The sequence below is a fragment of the Delphinapterus leucas genome, chromosome 8, assembly GCF_059928025.1.
Source record: "Delphinapterus leucas isolate spDelLeu-1000000601 "Yukka" chromosome 8, BTC_Dleu_Yukka2, whole genome shotgun sequence".
NCBI lineage: Eukaryota > Metazoa > Chordata > Mammalia > Artiodactyla > Monodontidae > Delphinapterus > Delphinapterus leucas.
This window is the reverse complement of record NC_143136.1, coordinates 31028341-31050182: the sequence shown is the minus strand read 5'-3', so window position 1 is coordinate 31050182 and position 21842 is coordinate 31028341. Positions and strand designations below refer to the sequence as shown.

The 21842-nt window shown below is 37.6% G+C and overlaps 1 protein-coding gene across 1 annotated transcript in view; it reads left to right on the top strand.

Moving 5' to 3' along the window:
• PARD3B (par-3 family cell polarity regulator beta) overlaps positions 1-21842 on the top strand; it is a 1040415-nt gene that overhangs the window by 559968 nt on the left and 458605 nt on the right. Inside the window, exon 11 of the mRNA XM_022567488.3 lies at positions 15691-15876. Within this exon, the coding sequence (XP_022423196.1) occupies positions 15691-15876 (186 nt within the window). The remainder of the gene's footprint in view (positions 1-15690; positions 15877-21842) is intronic.

Here is a 21842-nt window from a genome sequence, read left to right as displayed (position 1 = left end):
GAGTCTTTGATTCCATTATAACTTTGCTGTAAAATTTCCTTTGAGATGAAAATAATTGCTGCACTTTATATATATACACACATACGAAATAAAGATGTTTCCCTATGTGTGTGATTTCATTATCATAAAAAGTGTAGGTCTGTACCATCAGGAAAATGCTTGACTAAAAAGATTCATTCACTCTTTATGCTTAGATGATTCTTCGTTTTTCATGTATCAGAGTAAAAATGGACCTGTGATGGATTAATTAAAAAAAATTTAATTCCTTAGGAATGAACTAAATTGAGATAGTCCTTGTTTATTCTTTGAAGCATACTTTACTTTGTTGGAAAATGAAGATCCGTTATTTCAGGGAAGAAACAAGTCCTGCTAATCCTACATCTAGGGAAATATTGATTGGAAGTATGCTGAACTTTTAAACTTCTTGTAATTACAGACTGATTTTACAGGAATGAAGGCCATAGAAATTGCTCCCTTACTCTTGGCCTGCTTTCCTGTATATATAACAGCAAAGGAGAAAAACATTTGGAAGATGAATACTGAAGAAGAATAATGCAAAGTTAAAGGCAACATTCAGCAGCCCAAGCCAGTTATTAGGACTCTGGGGCTTCTGAAGAGTCCCTCTTAAGAACCTGCCAGATCCAGTGCTGGGTCACCTCAGGCCAAACAACCAACAGGGAGGGAACTCAGCACACCACCCCCCATCAGCAGACAAATGGATTAAACTTCTACTAAGCTCTGCCCATCAGAGCAATACCCAGCTCTACCCACCACCAGTCCCTCCCATCAGGAAGCTTGCACAAGCCTCTTAGATAGCCTCATCCACCAGAGGGCAGACAGCAGAAGCAAGAAGAACTACAGGCCTGCAGCCTGTGAGACAAAAACCACAATCACAGAAAGATAGACAAGATGAAAAGGCAGAGAACTATGTACCAGATGAAGGAACAAGATAAAACCCCAGAAAAACAACTAAATGAAGTGGAGATAGGCAACCTTCCAGAAAAAGAATTCAGAATAATGAGAGTGAAGATGATCTAGGACCCTGGGAAAAGAATGGAGGCAAAGATAGAGAAGATGTAAGAAATGTTTAACTAAGACCTAGAAGAATTAAAGAGCAAACGCCTAGAAGAATTAAAGAACAAACAAACAGAGAGGAACAATACAACAACTGAAATGAAAAATACACTAGAAGGGATCAATAACTGAGAATAACTGAGGCAGAAGAACGGATAAGTGACCTGGAAGACAGAACAGTGGAATTCACTGCTACAGAACAGAATAAAGAAAAAAGAATGAAAAAAATGAAGAGAGCCTAAGAGACCTCTGGGACAACATTTAACACACCAACATTCATATTATAAGGGTCCCAGAAGGAGAAGAGAGAGAGAAAGGACCTGAGAAAATATTTGAAGAGATTATAGTCGAAAACTTCCCTAACATGGGAAAGGAAATAGCCACCCAAATCCAGGAAGCACAGAGAGTCCCAGGCAGTATAAACCCAAGGAGAGACCTCCAAGACACATAGTAATCAAATTGACAAAAATCAAAGACAAAGAAAAATTATTGAAAGCAACAAGGGAAAAACGACAAATAACATACAAGGGAACTCCCATAAGGTTAACAGCTGATTTCTCAGCAGAAACTCTACAAGCCAGAAGGGAATGGCATGATATACTTAAAGTGATGAAAGGGAAGAATCTACAACCAAGATTACTCTATCTGGAAAGGATCTCATTCAGATTCGATGGAGAAATCAAAAGTTTTACAGACAAGCAAAAGCTAAGAGAATTCAGCACCACCAAACCAGCTCTTCAACAAATGCTAAAGGAACTTCTCTAAGTGGGAAACACAAAAGAAAAGGACCTACAAAATAAATCCCAAAACACTTAAGAAAATGGTAATAGGAACATACATACCAATAATTACCTTAAATGTGAATGGATGAAATGCTCCAACCAAAAGATACAGGCTGGCTGAATGGATACAAAAACAAGACCCATCTCTATGCTGTCTACAAGAGGCCCACTTCAGACCTACGGGCACATACAGACTGAAAGTGAGGGGATGGAAAAAGATATTCCATGCAAATGGAAATCAAAAGAAAGCTGGAGTAGCAATACTCATATCAGATAAAATAGACTTTAAAATAAAGAATGTTACAAGAGACAAGGAAGGTCACATATAATGATTCAAAGGATCAATCCAAGAAGAAGATATACCAATTACGAATATATATACACCCAACATAGGAGCACCTCAATACATAAGGCAAATGCTAACAGCTGTAAAAGAGGAAATCTACAGTAACACAATAATAGTGGGAGACTTTAACACCTCACTTACACAGATGGACATATCATCCAGACAGCAAATAAGGAAACACAAGCTGTAAATGACACAATAGACCAGGTAGATTTAATTGATATTCATAGGACATTCCACCTGAGAGCAGCAGATTATACTTTCTTCTCAAGTGCACACAGAACATTCTCCAGGATAGATCACATCTTGGGTCACAAATCAAGCCTCAGAAAATTTAAGAAAATTGAGATAATATCAAGCATCTTTTCTGACCACAATGCTATGAGATTAGAAATAAATTACAGGGAAGAAAACATAAAAAACACAAACATATGGAGGCTAAATAATACGTTACTAAATAACCAAGAGATCACTGAAGAAATCAAAAAAGAAATCAAAATATACATAGAGACAAATGGCAACGAAAACACGATGATCCACAACCTACAGGATGCAACAAAAGCAGTTCTAAGAGGGATGTTTATAGCAATACAATCCTACCTCAAGAAACAAGAAAAATCTCAAATAAAGCAATCTAACCTTACACCTAAAGGAACTAGAGAAAGAAGAATAAACAAAACCCAAAGTTAGTAGAAGGAAAGAAATCATGAAGATCAGAGCAGAAATAAATGAAATAGAAGCAAAGAAAACAGTAGCAAAGATCAATAACACTAAAATCTGGTTCTTTGAGAAGATAAACCTTTAGCCAGACTCATCAAGAAAAAGAGGCAGAGGACTCAAATCAATAAAATTAGAAATGAAATAGGAGAAGTTACAACAGACACCGCAGAAATACAAAGCATCCTAAGAGATTACTACAAGCAACTGTATGCCAATAAAATGGACAACCTGGAAGAAATGGACAAATTCTTAGAAAGGTATAAACTTCCAAGACTGAACCAGGAAGAAATAGAATATATGAACAGACCAATTACAAGTAATGACATTGAAACTGTGATTAAAAATCTTCCAACAAACAGAAGTCCATGATCAGATGGCTTCACAGGTGAATTCTATCAAACATTTAGAAAAGAGCTAACATCCATCCTTCTCAAACTCTTCCAAGATATTGCAGAGGAAGGAACACTCCCAAACTCATTCAACGAGGCCACCATCACCCTGATACCAATACCAGACAAAGATATCACAAAAAAAGAAAATTCAGACCAATATCACTGATGAATATAGATGCAAAAATCCTCAACAAAATACTAGCAAACAGAATCCAACAACACATTAAAAGGATCATACACCATGAGCGAGTGGGATTTATGCCAAGGATGCAAGGATTCTTTAATATACACAAAACAATCAATGTGCTAAACCATATTAACAAATTGAAGGAGAAAAACCATATGATCATCTCGATAGATGCAGAAAAAGATTTTCACAAAATTCGACAGCCATTTATGATAATAACTCTCCAGAAAGTGGGCTTAGAGGGAATCTATGTCAACACAATAAAGACCATATACAACAAATCCACAGCAAACATCATTCTTATGGTGAAAAACTGAAAGCATTTCCTCTAAGATCAGGAACAAGACAAGGATGTCCACTCTCGCCACTCTTATTCAGCATAGTTTTGGAAGTCATCGCCACAGCAATCAGAGAAGAAAAAGAAATGAATACAAATTAGAAAAGAAGAGGTAAAACTGTCACTGTTTGGAGATGACATGATAGTATACATAGATAATACTAAAGATGCCACCAGAAAACTACTCGAGCTAATCAATGAATATGGTGAAGTTGCAGGATACAAAATTAATGTACAGAAATATCTTGCATTTCTATACACTGACAATGAAAGATCAGAAAGAGAAATTAAGGAAACAATCCCATTCATCATTGCAAGAAAAAGATAAAACACCTAGGAATAAACCTACCTAAGGAGGTAAAAGACCTGTACTCAGAAAACTATAAGACACTGATGAAAGAAATAAAAGATGACACCAACAGATGGAGAGATGTACCATGTTCTTGGATTGGAAGAATCAATATTGTGAAAATGCCTATACTACCCATAGCAATCTACAGGTTCAATGCAATCCCTATCAAATTATCAGTGGCATTTTTTACAGAACTAGAACAAAAAATCTTAAAATTTATATGGAGACACAAAAGACCCTGAATAGCTAAAGCAACCTTGAGAGAAAAAAAGAGAGCTAGAGGAATCAGACTCCCTGACTTCAGACTATAATACAAAGCTACAACTTCAGGACAATATGGTACTGCCACAAAAACAGAAATATAGATCAGTGGAACAGGATAGAAAGCCCAGAGATAAAACCACATATGCTCAACTAATCTATGACAAAGGAGGCAAGGATATACAATGGAGAAAAGACAGTCTCTCCAATAAGTGGTGCTGGGAAACTTGAGAACTACATGTCAAAGGATGAAATTAGAACACTCCCTAGCACCATTCACAAAAATAAACTCAAAATGGATTAAAGATCTAAATGTAAGACCGGACACTATAAAACTCTTAGAGGAAAACATAGGAAGAACACTCTTTGACATAAACCACAGCAAGATCTTTTTTGACCCACCTCCTAGAGTAATGGATATAAAAACAAAAATAAACAAATGAGACCTAATGAAACTTAAAAGCTTTTGCATAGCAAAGGAAACTATAAACAAGACAAAAGGACAGCCCTCAGAATGGGAGAAATTATTTGCAAACGAATCAATGGACGAAGGATTAATCTCCAAAATATATAAACAGCTCATACAGCTCAATATTAAAAAGACAACCCAATCCAAAAATGGGCAGAAGACCTAAATAGACGTTTCTCCAAAGAAGACATACAGATGGCCAAGAGGCATGTGAAACGCTGCTCAACATCACTAATTATTAGAGAAATCCAAATCAAAAGTACAGTGAGGTATCACTTCACACCGGTTAGAATGGGGATCATCAGAAAATCTATAAACAACAAATGCTGGAGAGGGTGTGGAGAAAAGGGAACCCTCTTGCACTGTTGGTGGGAATGCAAATTGATACAATCACTATGGAGAACAGTATGGAGGTTCCTTATAAAACTAAAAATAGAATTACCATGTGACCCAGCAATCCCGCTACTGGTCATATACCCAGAGAAAACCATAATTCAAAAAGACACGTGCACCCCACTCTTCAGTGCAGCACTGTTTACAGTAGCCAGGTCGTGGAAGCAACCTAAATGCCCGTCGACAGACGAATGGATAAAGAAGATGTGGTACATATATACAGTGGAATATTACTCAGCCATAATAAGGAACAAAATTGGGTTATTTGTATAGAGACGTGGATGGACCTAGAGACTGTCATGCAGAGTTAAGTAAGTCAGAAAGAGAACAACAAATATATATTAACACGTATATGTGGAATCTAGAAAACTGGTACAGGAGAACCGGTTTGCAGGGCAGAAATTGAGACACAGATGTAGAGAACAAACATATGGACACCAAGCGGGGGAAGCGGGGGTTGGGGGTGAGGGTGGTGGGATGAACTGGGAGCTTAGGGTTACCATATGTACACTAATATGTATAAAATAGATAACTAATAAGAACCTGCTGTATAAAAAAAATAATAACATTCAAAAAAAAAGAACCTGGCAGAAACAGTGCAGGAATGTTAAAGAGGGAGTCTTCTTAGATCTAGGCTACCTACTTCCTCTCTCTTGGTGAGATCTCACAGACCCAGAAGCCACTCTGAAGGCCAGACTGTAGGATGACTATAACCTGATGTCTCATTCTAGTAGGGATGCTATAACAGTACCACACACTGGATAGCTTATAAACAGTAAAAACTTATTTCTCACAGTTCTGGAGGCTGGAAGTCCAAGGTCAGGGTGCCTGCATGGTCAGGTGAGGGCCGTCTTTTGGGTTGCAGACTTCTTATTGTATCTCTGTATGGTGGAAGTGCTAGGAATCTCTGTGGGGTCTCTTTAATAAAGGCACCAATCCCACTCATGAGGGTGTCGCCTTCATGACCTAATCACCTCCCAAAGGCCCCACCTCTTAAAACTATCTCCTTGGAGATTAGGATTTCAACATATGAATTTTGGGGGTACGAAAACATGCAGACTATAACAGATGCATATATGTGTCAAATAGAAAATGTGTTACCAAAAGAAAAGACATGGTTAAGAGAAATATAAACCCTGTGATATATCATTAGCCCTGGATATCTCCCTTGTGCGTGTGTGTGTGTATCACCCAGTTGTTGGATGGGATTATTTGTCTCAATTCTTCACTTCCAAATGGTAGCATTAAATACCTATATTTTGGTTATGGTCTCATGATGTGTGGAGAGTATTTCCAAACTTAGCCTGTAGACTTGGCTATATGAATTTATTTGGCCATTGAGATGTTAGTAGATGTTTTGTGGGCAAAGGCTTTAGATGTACTTTCATTTTTGCATTCCTGCCTTTCATCATGTGAGAAACATGTTTCAGATACCCAGTGGTCTAAGAGATCTGTGGAGCAGACATGCACCTCATCCACAGCTTGGAAGCCAGCCTACCTGAACCCAGCCTAGATCAGCCAGACAGCAGTCAACCTGAGAAATGTGAGCTGGAAATAAATGCCTTATTGTTCATATCACAGTTTTGGGATTGGTTTGTTATGCAGTATTTGGGAGGCAACAGCTGACTGGCACATCCGTTCACTTTTCCCCATTAATGAACTCTGGGTAGATTTCCCTCCCTTCTCCCATCAATTTGTTAGCAGTAGTGAGGCTAGGAAGACATATCCACATTTTAAATCTAATGGGTTTTATACTCTAGAACCTAAATGACTTCTTATTTTATAGTTATTTTTATCTGAAAATTAATTTTAACAGGGTAATTGATTTAATTATTAAGATAAAAGGCAAATTATATGTCTTTATCTACAAATGGCATATATGTATGGTAAGAATATTCTCATTACAACAGTAAGCATGTACTGTGAATTTAAAACGGTTGTTTCCCACTGAGATTTCTCAATCTCTATTTGGAATTTAAGATTATTTATCATTAATACTATACTAAAGGGGATTGGTTTCCAGCTGGAGTCTCATTAGATGCAATTCAGACAGAAAAGGGTAGGGTTAAAGTGGTTATATTCCTATTACGTTATTTTCTTATAAGGCTTAACCAACAAGCAAACTCCGCCTCCCTCAGCCCTCATGAAAATATTACTTTCTTGAGGCTGTGGTAGTACTGTTACTTTATTATAGCATAAGTTAATAAACATGGCTCTCTGTGCCTTAAAGTAAAAGAACATTTACTGGGTCCTCTAGGGAGAATGTAGGTACCTGAGATGTAATCACTGCCTTTAGAATTCTTGAGTTGGGACAAAAGGTATATCATCTTTACTAAAAGAGCTTGTACCCTAAACAATGACCCATAGACTAAGAATGGAGGGTGTTATGTAGAACATTCTTATATATTCACTCTGATGATTTAAGATTTTATTCTGTGACTTCACACTTCCTAAGAGCCCAGTGAAAACAACCTGTAATTCATTGTCTTTAAACTATCTTCAGAAATCTCCCAGTCCCAGACAAATTTAATTTTTTTTTTTAAATTTCACATCAGGAAACTAAATGTCATTTATTCCCCTTTATGGAATAAGGACTCCCTTATTCTAAAAGCTTCAGAATGTACTTGCTATTCTGCATCTTTTGAAGCCTGGCATGAGACTGTACTTTCCTTGCATGATTCTTTTTGTTGTTGGTGGTAATTGTGACATATGACATGTACCCAGAGTGTGATGCAGAAATAATGGAACTGGAAGGTTGAACCGTGAGGTTATGTGGCATCTCTGGGACCTTGTTCCTGACCTACAAGATTTCTTTCTGGAGTCTTCTCTGTTCTCTGCTCCATTCCTTTCTAGCCTGACCTTCCCTGTGTTCTCTAATGCAGTGTTTCTTTAAGTGTACGCTAGGGAACACTTTCCTGTAATACACTTCATGCAAAGATGCGTTCCATGGTCAAGTAAATTAGGGAATGTGTGTTAACTTTTAAAAGCACGGAAAAGTCCTAACATAAACCATTTCCCTAGAATTCGTCATCATGGAAACCCTCCTCTTTTTCCTCATATGCAATGATTGTGCCCCTGTGTGTTAGACCTTAGAATGATCCAAGTCTGAGAAGGAATCAGTGTGTTGGTTACTGAAGCCAGCCCTAATTGGACATGGCCTCGGGCCAGACGTCCTCGGGGAGCTCTAGCAGCCTGTGGACTGACTATGTCATGGGGTCAGGGGCCACCCACTTCCTGAGAAGTGGGCCGGGCTGAGCTGTGGTCAGAGGAAGCACCCTAACCAGGAGCCCACTTCCTGCAGTGCCGTGTATTTTTATTTGCGTTTAGCTTTTGTCCTTGATAGTTCTGTTGTCTTTTAAAGGCATTAAGTGCAGGTAGCCTGGCGTGTAGTGTCTTTGCGATGACAAAATATTAGAAGTATTTCACCTAGGAACCCAGTTTCTCAAATGGGTCTGCTCCTCGTAGAATCAGGCCCACCCGGCTTCCTTTTTAGATCACTGGATTATTACAATCATTTTGTTTGTTCTTGAATCTTATATTCATATAAAAGCATGTATTTTTGTATTTTAACTACTGAATTATTGCCTGTAAAATACTTTAAAGTCTTTTGACTTCTAATAAGAAAGACTAAACACAAAACAAAAAGATCTATTGTTTCTTGATATTAACAAAGCAGGTTCTAGTTTTATAAAAACACTTGCTGTCTGAATTATAAAATATTAATTTATATTACATTTCATGACACAAAATATTATTTTCACTTCTTTAATCTATATCTGAAAAGGAAAAAAAAACTTTCCAGTGTGCTTAAACTGTTGAATTTGCTGATCTTTCAAGTATATATACTGTAAGTAGGAGCGAAAAAAGGTTGCTATAGGAATCTTAACTCTGACTGACTTTACTTTTGTTAGCTTTAATCTCTGACTTAGTATTATATTAAGGTACTTTTATATTGAACAGGCAGTAAAGAATAGCCATTTTTTGACATTTGTTTTCTGGTATTAGATTAATCCTTTACATAAAGGAAATTGGTTTTTGATAAGTTAAGTCAGAGACCAGCTCTTGCTTTCAGTAGTTCCCCTTTCTGCCCCCTTTCTGGGGAATGGATTTCAAAACACATGAAAAAGTGTCTCAGTTACAAATAGTTTATAGTATTTTCGTCTTTCAGATATTTGATTTTAAATTACTTTAAAATGAATGAATGTATACTTTAAAACATCACATAAGAACGTATATGTAAAATATTGATTACTGAGCTAACAATATCATTAAAAATCGTTCCTTCATTAAAAGTAAATAGCAGTGTTGTTTACATATAGCTCTGTGAAGCTTCTGCCCTACCTACTGCAACATTAACTTACATTTTCCTTTTCTGTGTGATAGGTATATAATATTGAGTTTGGGGTTAATTTGCAACCACCTGTAGTATAATTCAGAATTTTAAAGATTATCTGTACTATGATTTCTGATTCTTTTTGGTGATTTGTCTATATTGTTCAGAGGGCAAAAGACTTTAAAAGATAATCTGCCTACTTGTAAATCACGAATAATTCTTCTGGTTTAGCAGTAGTGGTGGGAAAGTCCTTTGCTATTTATTACAATGGTTGTCTTTAGATCACACATAGCTTTGCATGCGCTAGCTCATCTCTCGTCGTCGTCTTTTCTTGACTCTCTTAGAAGTACAATCTAAAATAAAATGCTTCCCAGCTGTTGGAATGAGTCTCTGATCTCCACTATAGGGCAATATTCACATTTTAAATTCTATGTAATCCGGGCTTCCCTGGTGGCGCAGTGGTTGAGAGTCCGCCTGCCGATGCAGGGGACATGGGTTCGTGCCCCGGTCCGGGAAGATCCCACATGCCGTGGAGCAGCTGGGCCCCTGAGCCATGGCCGCTGGGCCTGCGCGTCCGGAGCCTGTGCTCCGCAACGGGAGAGGCCACAACAGTGAGAGGCCCGTGTACCGCCAAAAAAAAAAAAAAAAAAAAAATTCTATGTAATCCAATTGGCCAAAAACCTTTCATGCTAATAATAGCTACCCATGCTTTTTCAGAAGATTAAAAATTTTCAGAAAATTAAGTGTCTTCAAGGTGTCTTATCCTTTCATTGTTGTGAAAATTTATTTAGCTGTAACAAAAGTTTCATCACCTTAAATTCTTGAGAATTTATTTAGGCAAATTCAGCAGTGATAATTATAAAATATCTATCCTGGCAGAATTGCCAGGTCTGGCTTTTGCTTCATATTTAAAAAAAAAGCTTTTGGGTTTTTTTGTTTGTTTGGTTGGTTTTTTTTTGCCTTAAAGCCCCTTTGTTTGAGTTTTGTAACTGACAAAATGATTGCCGGTAAAACATAACTCTTGCATAAAGTTAAGCTGCTCCCAACACAAACTAATTACACATTTGGCAGGCGGGGCAGAGACATCCAGAGCTTGCTCCTGCTGAGCCAAGAGCACAGCATTTAATGAAATGAGTGCCATAAAAAGTTCAGCATGGATGCTTTCAGGTCTGACCTGGGCTTCTGGGAAATTGAACATTGGCCTGTGGACTGGAGATTCCCCCAGGCTTTGAAAGACTGGGTTATTACCACTTGCGTGCGTGAAACAACACTGCTTTGCAATACAGGAACATTTGTTATTCCAGAGATAGCCTCATTTGGAACACTCTTAAGCTAACAATATGGATGCCTCCTTAGTCATCCACCTTCCTGCCTCTCTTTCCTCCTCTCACACCAAATAATTACTTTTGATATTTGTTTGATAAAAATGGTTGTATATCTGTCAAGCTCCTACTATGTAGATTCCTCTGTTTCCTCTTTTCTATTGTTAAACTCTATTCCTTCATGTCAGATAATACTGTGAGTGAAACAGAAAGGCCCTGCCGTGTTGTTCAACAACCTTTTTACCAGTTATGTTCTGTGTAGACTGGCCATTTCACATTGCAGTGTTGATACATAGTAGATGCTTGATAACAATTTGTTGAATGACTGGTTTGTTAGCAAAAATTTGTTGATTGACTCTTTTCACTCAAGCCAGAATGGGCCAGTCTCATATCCGAATTCCAACTGTGAGAGATTATTCATTATGCTTAGAAAGTGAAATAGTATTTCAGGGAACAAACTGAGAGAATGGAGAAATAGAAAAAGAAATAACTGAATGGGAAGGAGAAGCGGAGAGATATATAATTAGGATGATAACAGAACAACATCTGTAGGAACTTGAAGGAAGTTTGGGTAAATGAGAATAAAGGGTTAGTTAAGGGCTAGGGGATAGGTAGGATAAAGCATTAAAATGGCTTATGAAAATTAGGAAAGAAAAGGCAGTTAACATTTTACTCACCATTTGTTTTTGCATTCCATTTCTTTTTTTTTTATTTAATAAAAACAATGCCTTTATATATCATTGCAGTGTTTTCCAGATTGAAAACTGTGATTCATTATTGGACTATGAAATTAATGTAGTGGGTCGTGACAGATTTTTTAAAATAATGAAATAGAATAGAAAACATTAGAATGTGTTGCCCTCTCGGTAAGTATTGTCTCATGAAACTTTTATTTATATCTGTGTATGTGCATACATATGTATATGCATGGATGCATAGACAGGAAGACAGGTAGATAAAATGTGGCTTTGGGTACTTGATCACAGGGCTTCCCAAACTTGATAAAATGTACCATGAATATTGTTGTTTGCAATGTTCACTTATGATTTGAGGTACATGATGCAATTTTAAATCATGAACAGTCCAACGTTTGTCACAGATTGGTACCTATGACACGTCTTGGTGCCTTCATTGAGAATATGATGCTGAAGCTGAGCTGGGTTATCATCTCTCCTAGGAGTGGGAAGTGTGGTATGAAAATGGAAATTAGACAAGGTTACTTTTAAGGTTTCTTATAACTGTGATACTGTATGCTCTTTATAATTATTTTTAATGTAAAAACTAATTTGTGTAAACACTTAAAGTAATGAAATCCAGAATAGCAGGAACCTAGGGCCTATCCAGGGCCTATTTTTGAGTCTCGCACTGTTTTAAGCATCAGTGATACATTGATGGGAAAAAAACAGCAATATAAAAGCTCCTGCATTCAACAGACACTACTAAAAAAAAGTACGCAAGCAAGTACACAGTATGTGATAAATGCTATGGAGAAAAAGCAAACCGGGATAATGGACATGGGTAGGGTAGTATTGGGAGAACCTTAAAACAATTTTAAACTGAATGATCAGGGAAGACCTCACTGATAAATTGACATTTGAACACAGAATTGAAGGCAATAAGGGAAGAAGGTCTGCAGGAATGTAAGGGAGGAATATTCAAAGCAGAGGGAGGAGGTGACGCAAAAGATTGGGGGCAGAAGTTAGATGAGGTAACTTTGAAAGTGAGGTTGGGAGAGAAGAGAAAAGGTCAGATGATTGATTCTTAGGACACTAGTATTTAGGGATTGGTGAGATTAGGAAGAGTCTGCAAAAGGGATTGGAAAAGGAGTAGACAGTGAAGTAGGAGATGAACGCTGAAAAGTGGTGTCCTGGAACCAAGAGAAGAAAGTGTTTCAGAAAGTAGGGCTTAATAATTTGGGTCTCATGCTACTGTAGACCAAGTAAGATGAAAGCCAAGGATTGACCATCGAATTTACCAACATGAGGGTCATTGGTGACTCTAAGAGGAGTTAGTATACACACACATACACCTATATTTATAGAACATATATACATATTATGTGTTGTGTGTAATGTTAAAATATATGTATAGTATAAATACTACTGTAGGGTGTATAAATATTTAGTATTGATTATATTAGACATATCTGTATATCTATGTGCGTGTGTGTGTAAATGCGTACACACGTGTCATTATAGAGATGTGTTTACCATCTCTCTACTTGGCAGTGCAATAATATAGCAAATGGTTCTTATATCTTCATAAATTCCTTTTAAAAACATTTATTCTTTTATAATTGAGAAGTGTTGGAAAACAAATTATAAAGAAGAAAATAACAGTCCATATTGCAGTGGCAGTAGATAACCAAGTTTTTTCCTATGCAGATAGATGGGACGGGGGTGGAAGGCAGGCAGGTAATAGGTAGATGAGTAGGTGTCTGAATATGAGTATAGAGTATATGTTACATATTGAAATGTACTGTATCCGTAAGCTTTTATGCCTAATACTGTCATATTCTCACATGATTAAAAGTCTGTTTCACCACTGTTTTATATAATTCTGCGATTCTTAATTAAAAAGTACAAAAACAGCATATATATTATATATATATGCATAACTAATTTAGCAAACGCCACTTGGTAGACTGCATCTTTCTTCTGCGTTCTAATATAAGTAAAAAGCAGTATTATATATATATATGTGTATATATATACATACACATACACACACACACCAAATAATTCGGTATTTTTCACTTTTCATACTCTGTTCATCCCACAAAGTTTGCATTTCTGCCTCTGAAAACTTAGCTGCCATATAACCAGAGACATAGCTAATACAATACATAGCAGACTTCCTTAGGAGTTCATTCTGACCATCTCAGTGCTCTGTCATGAGCCTTTGAGCATGAGACCCAGTTGATTGCAGGGACTTTTACTGCCACCCCTTCCTGGTACTTAGGAACATATCATCAGGCAGCGCTCACTGCAGTCCACATGGCCTCTCTAGACCCTGGTTGCCTTGAACTTGACTGCATTTGACAATTGTTGGTTCAGGGCAGTGGTGTTCACCTAAAGGTGATTTTGACCCCTGGGGACATTTGGCAATGTCTAAAGGCAGTTTTGGTTGTCACAACTGGGAAAGGAGATACTACTGGCATCTAGTGGGTAGTAGCCAGGGATTCTGCTAAATATCTTTCAATGCATAGGACAGCCCCCATAAGGAATTATCAGGCCCCAAATGTCACCTGTGCTGAGGTTAAAGAAAGCCTGAGCTGCTTTGTATCAAATAATGGGATTTGTTTCTAAGGTAGTAATATAATGAGTTAGTTAAAAGAGCTAACCTGTAATAGATTTATTAAATTAAGCAGTAAAGTTTAATTTCTTTGAAACTACCCCTTGTCAAAATCTTTACAGCTAACTTCATTTACAGTGAAATTAAATGAAGGAACTATTTCTCTAAAGCTAGACATGGGCTTTCTCTACTTTGGGAGGAATCGAAGATGCCATGTCAGTGGATCTGGCTATGATCAGACCTCTTAATCCTGTTTTAATTGTGGGTTCTTTGCTACTTCTGATTTTATAGTTGTTATTTTGTGACTGACATTCAGACATTCACGATAATTTTTAAAATACATAATTTTACATAAGTGTCCCTCACAGTGACCTTAAGATGAGAGTCTCTAGACATAATTATAGAGCAGAAGGAACTACCGACCTGGAATGAGTTGGTGGTTTCCGGGGCTATCTCATTTTCAAATTTTTCAGTTAAACACTGGGGCAGAGTTTCACATTTCTGCAAGCTCGGGAAGGATGCAGGAGGGGCACCTATACACTTTATCATGTGGACAGCACTTTTCTATCCCCACTTCTGTATATTTGAAAACACTAGGGACCGGATATGATTAACTGCATGCTTCTCCCTGGAGACCTGAACCCTAATTATGGCTTTTGCTACCATACTCTGTAATTTTTTTAGAACAGCTAGGCTTATGGCTTAGTGTCATTTGTCAACGATGACATGAATATTCGTTGTGCATTATCATTTTTGTTTAGGTTCAAAAACCAATTGCCAGTGAGTTATACTATCCAAAGGAGCAAGCTTAAGGCATGAGTTTTGACAAAGTGAAATTTAATTCAGTGATAGCTGTTAAAAATCACATCTCTAACTTTAAAATTATCAGTTTATTTTTTTCAGTGTTCGGTATCCTATTGACAGTCTTTATCAATAGCCTTGCTCCCACGGTAAATGATATGTTTTAAATTATAGGAGCCAAATGTTCCCCCAAATTTTAGAACGTTTCTACACTGAGCTCCTGTTTCTTCATCTGTAAAATGAAGGTGTTGAGATCACATTATCTCTAAGGTCTTTTCTGGCACCTAAGATTCCCTAAGTAATGTCCAGTCTCTTTAATTATTAAGAATATCCTGCTGAATTTTCAAATACTTTTCGAATGTTTCAAATGGTAGGAGAGCCTTGCCAAAGAATCCTCTCTGTTGACCATCACCAAATATTATTCCCAGGAACCTCTCCCTTCCACTTCATCAATGTGATGGTGGCCCCTGCAGAGAGAGACCAGCCTTTGCCCACCCGGAGCAGAATTGCAGCTATTAGAGGTCCAGTCATCCCATCTTGCCGGTTGCATCTGTGTTTGGCCATCTGAGTGTATAAATATTAATCTGCTTTCTCCTCCTTTACTCCTTTCATGTGTATTTCCAACAGAAAGGAGAACCTGACTGCTACGCACTCTCCCTGGAAACAACTGAGCAACTCACCTTCGAGATCCCCCTGAATGATTCTGGTTCTGCTGGTCTTGGGGTGAGCTTGAAGGGGAACAAATCTCGAGAAACTGGAACAGACTTGGGGATTTTTATCAAATCCATCATCCACGGAGGTGCTGCTTTTAAGGTAGGTAGGGGTGATGTTTGCCCATCACTGAGAAGATATTTAGAGATGTCATCGTTGTGCCTGGGGACTGGATGGAGAAAGTGTCTAAAGGCTTGAGACCACTGAGGCTTTCCTGCCAGACGCAGGGCATGTATGTGTGAACAGATCTGGGTGACAGTTTGTTTTCATACTTTAAGTGGTCACGTCCTATCGATAGTTCTTAAAACTCACCATGATTAATATTCTCTTTTACATTATTTTTAATTACTGTTAGGATTCTTCTGAGTTTGTAACCTAATAAAGTTGAACCTAAAAATATGAAATCAGAAAAGCAAAACTAAAAACACGTCAACATCCAAGCAACAAATAAGAAACTATACTTCTTGTGCTTGTAAGAATGAAAGTTCAGTGGAATCGGAAAGACTGTAGTGCAAATTAGAAGTCATTTATCACATTTTATACACTGGAAAATCCACTGGGAATGCATATTTGCCTTTGAACTTAGAGAAGCTTATAAATTTCCAGATAAAAGGAGAAGAACATGATTCTGCTCTTTCATACAGGGGCAGGCAACATGATCATCGCTGTTACCATAATATAATGGTTAACTAGATTTGCCTGAGTTCACATGCGGCTCTACCACCATGTGCTCCAAGTAGCGCACCCTTAATAATAATACCTAATGTATAGGGTTCTAAGGATTGAATACAGTAATGCGTACAATGGGATTAAAGCAGTGAAGTGATCACAGAGAGGGGGAAAACACCCCCTCTTGCGCTTATCGTCAGCTGTCCTCACCATCATCGTCGTCTCATGCCATGCAGTGAGGCTTCCTGAGCTCGAATCCCGCCCTCCCTACTCTCACCGTGGGTGAATGTAGGCAGCTTACTTGTCCTCAGTGTGCTTGAGTTTCCTCATGTGTAAAATTAGTAAAATTAGTAGTGCCTGCTTCCTGGTGCTCTCGTGAGGACAAAAAAAAGACAATAGATATAAAATGCCTAGCACCGCACCTATGATAAACGTTGAATACATGTTAGCCATTTTAAAATCATTTTGATATTAATAATGTGTGCCTTCTCCCACTCAAAAGCCACGAAGCCATAGTTAGAGTTTACAGGAGGCCCCCCTGGTCCAAGGATCCTGGATTTATTGAAGCATTTGTTTCCTCACACTTAATCATTCCACTTTTGCTTCAGACCTAGACACTGAGCTAATGTCTTTTTCTTTGGGAAAGAAGAAGTGCGTTGGGGATAGATAACTCTTTAATGAACTCCTTGGATCAGTTAGCTTCTGTTGCATAATAAGTAATGACAACATTTCAGTAACATACATCTGTAAGCCTTTACTTCCCTCATGGCCCTGCAGGGCAACTAGAAGGGCTTTGATTCAGGCTGGTATGTCTCTATCGCACCATAGATCTACAGGTCTGAGCGTGCTCCACATATTTTAACTACACCTTGGACTACCAGGCTAGCTGATGTCAGAGAGTCATGAAGCCTCTTTAGTTCTGAGTTCCAAACTGGCATGCTGTCACTCCTCACACATACCAGTGGCCAAAGCAAGTCATATGACTGAATCCAAGGTCCATGTAAGGAATAGGGAAACAGTCCACCCATGATGAGTCTACGGCAAAGGTTTGGGTACAGAGAAGGGTGAAGAATTGGGGCCAATCATCCAATCTATCAAACTCTCCAATCAGGCTCAGAAATGCAGAACCAGGAGCAGATGGGAAATGATAGTAATAATAGCAACAACAACATCAGTTAACATTCATTCTGTCTTGTGCTTAATATATGCTGGACTGTATAATAAGTATTTTAGGTGGATTCTCTAATTTTATTCTTCACATTCACACTGCATTATAATCACGCCGTCTCATCGGGAGAAATTGCAGATTTCAATGATTAGTGCCTCTCCTATGGTCACAAAGCCAGGAATTGCTTAAACTAAGATTTGAACCTGGGCAGTCTGACTTTGGAGCCTGTGCTATGCTGTCCTGTGACAAAGCTCTTTCATCTCATCTGTTCATATTTCCAGACATCAGGGGCTGTTGTCCTGGAGCTGTCTTATATCATGCTTATCATCCTGAGCCCAGCCATCTAAACAAGTGCTATGTTTAAGAATGCGTCTTGGTCATGTTTGTGGATACCAACTTGACATTTTTCTTCTTATTCCTAATGACAGCTCTATTTACAGAATTTATTCCAAGTAAAATCGAAACTGAAATGAATTTTTGGAAATTAAAAGCAAACATCTTAGCTTTTTTATGGGCAATAACTTAAGCTCAAGCGATATTGGAGAGCAGGTTTAATATGTATATCCATGTTTGTGTAAGTGAGCATCTCCTTACCTAAGCAGTTTCTAACGTCCCGTTTCTTGCAGAAAGGTTTCACTTTCCATTTATGTAAATTTCTTTCTTGACACTGTTTGCTGAGTCAGACAATAACACCATTAAAAACTACTGGACAGCATATTTATAGCCGATCTTAAATAGTAACAGGCATCAATCATGAAGTTAGCCTTATTTTAGCCGAATGTTTAGTATCCATTTGTCTTGTTTACTTTCTGCAGTGTAGAGGGTAGAGACCTAAGCTTTGCTCGCAAGAAATCTGATTAACCAGGAGGAAGAAAAGTATTTTTCTATTCTCCTTCTGCTGTTCCAATAATCCACTGTTACTCCTCAGAAAATTGCCACCTGTCCTGTGATTGAGGATTAGGTTTTACAAAAATTGTTTTGAGACTTTGTTCCTGTCCTTGTTCAGAAGATACAAATGTAACAGACTGCAGTGTCCCTGGGGCAGAGGGTAGATAAGCATGGGGAACATCCACTTTAGCATGTGGCCAGAGGTTTTTACCTGAAATCAACAAAATAATCTTCCTGCCAGGGCACACTCTTTTTCTCCTGGCCCTTCCTACCACTAATTGGTTCTCAAGGTGTTTTCCCCTTTAGGGAAGGTGGATTTTTGGAAACTAAACTACTTTGAAAAGTATGACCAAATTCTTCCTGTGGCTTCTGTGTGCTCTATTCTCCTGGGGACTTCCATTGGTGTAAACAAAGCCAGGCTACTTCTTGCCAGATGTAAAACCCCTGGATGACTGTGACTATAATTAAGGGCCTTCTTCCCCCCGCCCCTTACCTCTCTGGCTGCTGCTTTCTATCATTCCATCTCTTATTTGAGTCATTTCTAATAAAGATATAAATCTCTATTTGAAAATAAGAGCATCTAGCTACCCTAGAATTCCCTCTTGGAAGTGAATCCCTCACCCACTCTAAGGGCAAAGTAACAGTATTTTTACTCTATTCGGAATTATTCAAATGCTTAATCTCATCTTAAAATTTAAATTCCAGTCTGCATGTCAAGAAGTAAAGCCCAGACACTCTTCCCTGCTACTGGCAGGTCACAGCAATTGCCATTTCAGGCTGCGGTAGCCTCTGGAGTCCTTTGTAGAGCCCTCTGAAACATCCCTTTGAGCTATGCTTTTCAATGTACAACCAAAGTGACCACTGAGCGTAACAGCCAAATGTGGATTAGAGTATTGATGCTGATTTGCTTAAATAATAACATGCCTTAAATGTGCATAGTTCCATTTTAGTTTCTGTCATTCTTCCTGGGCATTTGCCCCTGAATGTGTAGTGTAATTACTTCCAGAACCAACTTATACTAGATGCAACTATATATGTTAACTTTCTCATGAACTAGGAACTATGAGTGGAATGAAATTAGGATTTCATGAGGGTGCTTTTCTAAAATTTCATTTTTGTGATTGGAATTTAAAGTGAATATGTTGTTGTTTTAAATGAAATGGTATGTTGTCTTTGTGCAGTTAGAAAAATAATAACTTGAGAAAAATATTCTCCTTTCCCAAAATCTACATAAAAATGAGCTTTTTCTTTTTCCAAGGAAGCACACATAAAGTCTAGACGGTCAATTTGAAGACCTAACATAATTTCATCCTCATGTGCTAAACATTTTGAATTCTGGGATCAGTGGCTTTCTCTTCCTTTTCTTTTCTTTTTTTTTTGCGGTACGTGGACCTCTCACTGCTGTGGCCTCTCTCATTGCGGAGCACAGGCTCCGGACGCGCAGGCTCAGCGGCCATGGCTCACGGGCCCAGCCCCTCCGCGGCATGTGGGATTCTCCCGGGCCGGGGCACGAACCCGTGTCCTCTGCATCGGCAGGCGGACTCTCAACCACTGCGCCACCAGGGAAGCCCTCTTCCTTTGCTTTTGACATACTCTTAACTGAATGTTTTTTAGAGAAAATGCATTTTTATGTCTATCGACAATACTAACAAACTGCTTATTTTTCTACCTTAAAAATGAATTACTTTTAGAAAAATATATAACTAGAATGGTGATATTTTTTAAAAATTAAGGTAGAATGCTAACACCCTTTATAGTAAGAATAAAAATTCCATGGAGTCCGTTGTACTAATTCTGAATGATGTTTTTTAATTTGAATATACTCACTTTGGAAGTGTAATGCATTCTATTGAAACCTTGAAACAATAATGTAAAAATTAAAATTTAAAGGCAGTTTTTGCTATGGGAAAAAATGTCATATGTCAGGTAGATTATTTAAGGGCTCTTAAATAGAGAGAATGAATTTAAGAATACCTTTTATTCTCTAGAAAATTAATTAGCTAGGTTTGTACTTAACAAATACTACTTGATGATGATGAAATTAAATGAAAGAAAAATGCCTGACATAGCTAATTGCACATGCATGCACTCAGAATATAAAATAGACATAATTTAAGTAATTTGATTCTTGTATGCTTAGGAAATTTGGAATACAACCTCTGAGAGATGCAGAATTGCATGATTTATGCCATTTAGTAATAGGTTAAAAAAAATTAAATGGTACAAGCAATCCCCCTATTTTAAAATGACGAAAAGTATGCATTTTTGGAGAGAATATGCACAGTCCTAGAATTTCCGGGAACACGGTGCTTGGTGCTGAATTTCTGTGTCTCTTCATAGTGTGGAACATTTAACAGCCTCCAAGCTACTTAACAGGAGTTCAGTAGGAGTTCCTAGCAGGAGTAATTTCCACCTCCATTTCTGCTGGTATCTGTAAATCATGTGGTGGATCTATAATCAATGAATTCAAAGGAAGATAAAAAGGACAGCATTTTAAGGAACCCAAATGTTAAATGATTTCTTCAACTATCCATTTTTCTTAAAATTGTTAGTCTTTTCTACTGGTGGAGAGCTATAAAGATCATTACCTGTAGTCATGTCTTCCAGGTTTTTACCTCTTACAAAAGGACCATACAGTCTGGGTGTATAAACAGCTTCATTGCAAATCCTCAACTGTTAGAAGCCAAACTCTAATATTTCATCCTAACCGCAAAATTGTGATATTGTATGAACAACTAAAAGCAGGAACTCTGCCTGGAAAAACTCACCATCACTATATACCCAATAATAATTTTGCCTTAAAAAATAAATCACTAACTTAAACATGAAAAAAAGAATTATCAACTATGTTATGCCAAATATTTTAAACCAATTTCCTTTTTAGAAAAAAAACGAAAGTGTTAGTATATGTTAATTAATATAATCAGGCTTATCATTTATGGGTTTTCTGCAATAAACTTTAAAGAGATATAAGAGAACATTACTTTTAAAATCCCATAATACCAGCATCAATCATTGCTTTTCTTGCCAATTTTTAGCACTTTCATATTTTTATCTTATATATGGAAATGCAAGTAAGAAATAAATTTATATCATGCTGAATAAAATTTTAGAACTCTGTGTCATATTGATGGGTACTTTGAACTCCATGACTGCCTCAGGAGGCTTGAAAAAATATGGCTTGGTAGACCTAATCAGAAACTAAATTGTTATCTACAAAAGCTGATATAACATGATCATGATACTTTGAAAATTGTACCTCTTACCTGAAAAGCTATGTTCACCTGCATTGTGGAGATACTGAGTTCATAATGTGGTCAGAGCTTTGGTCTAGGCATTCTGC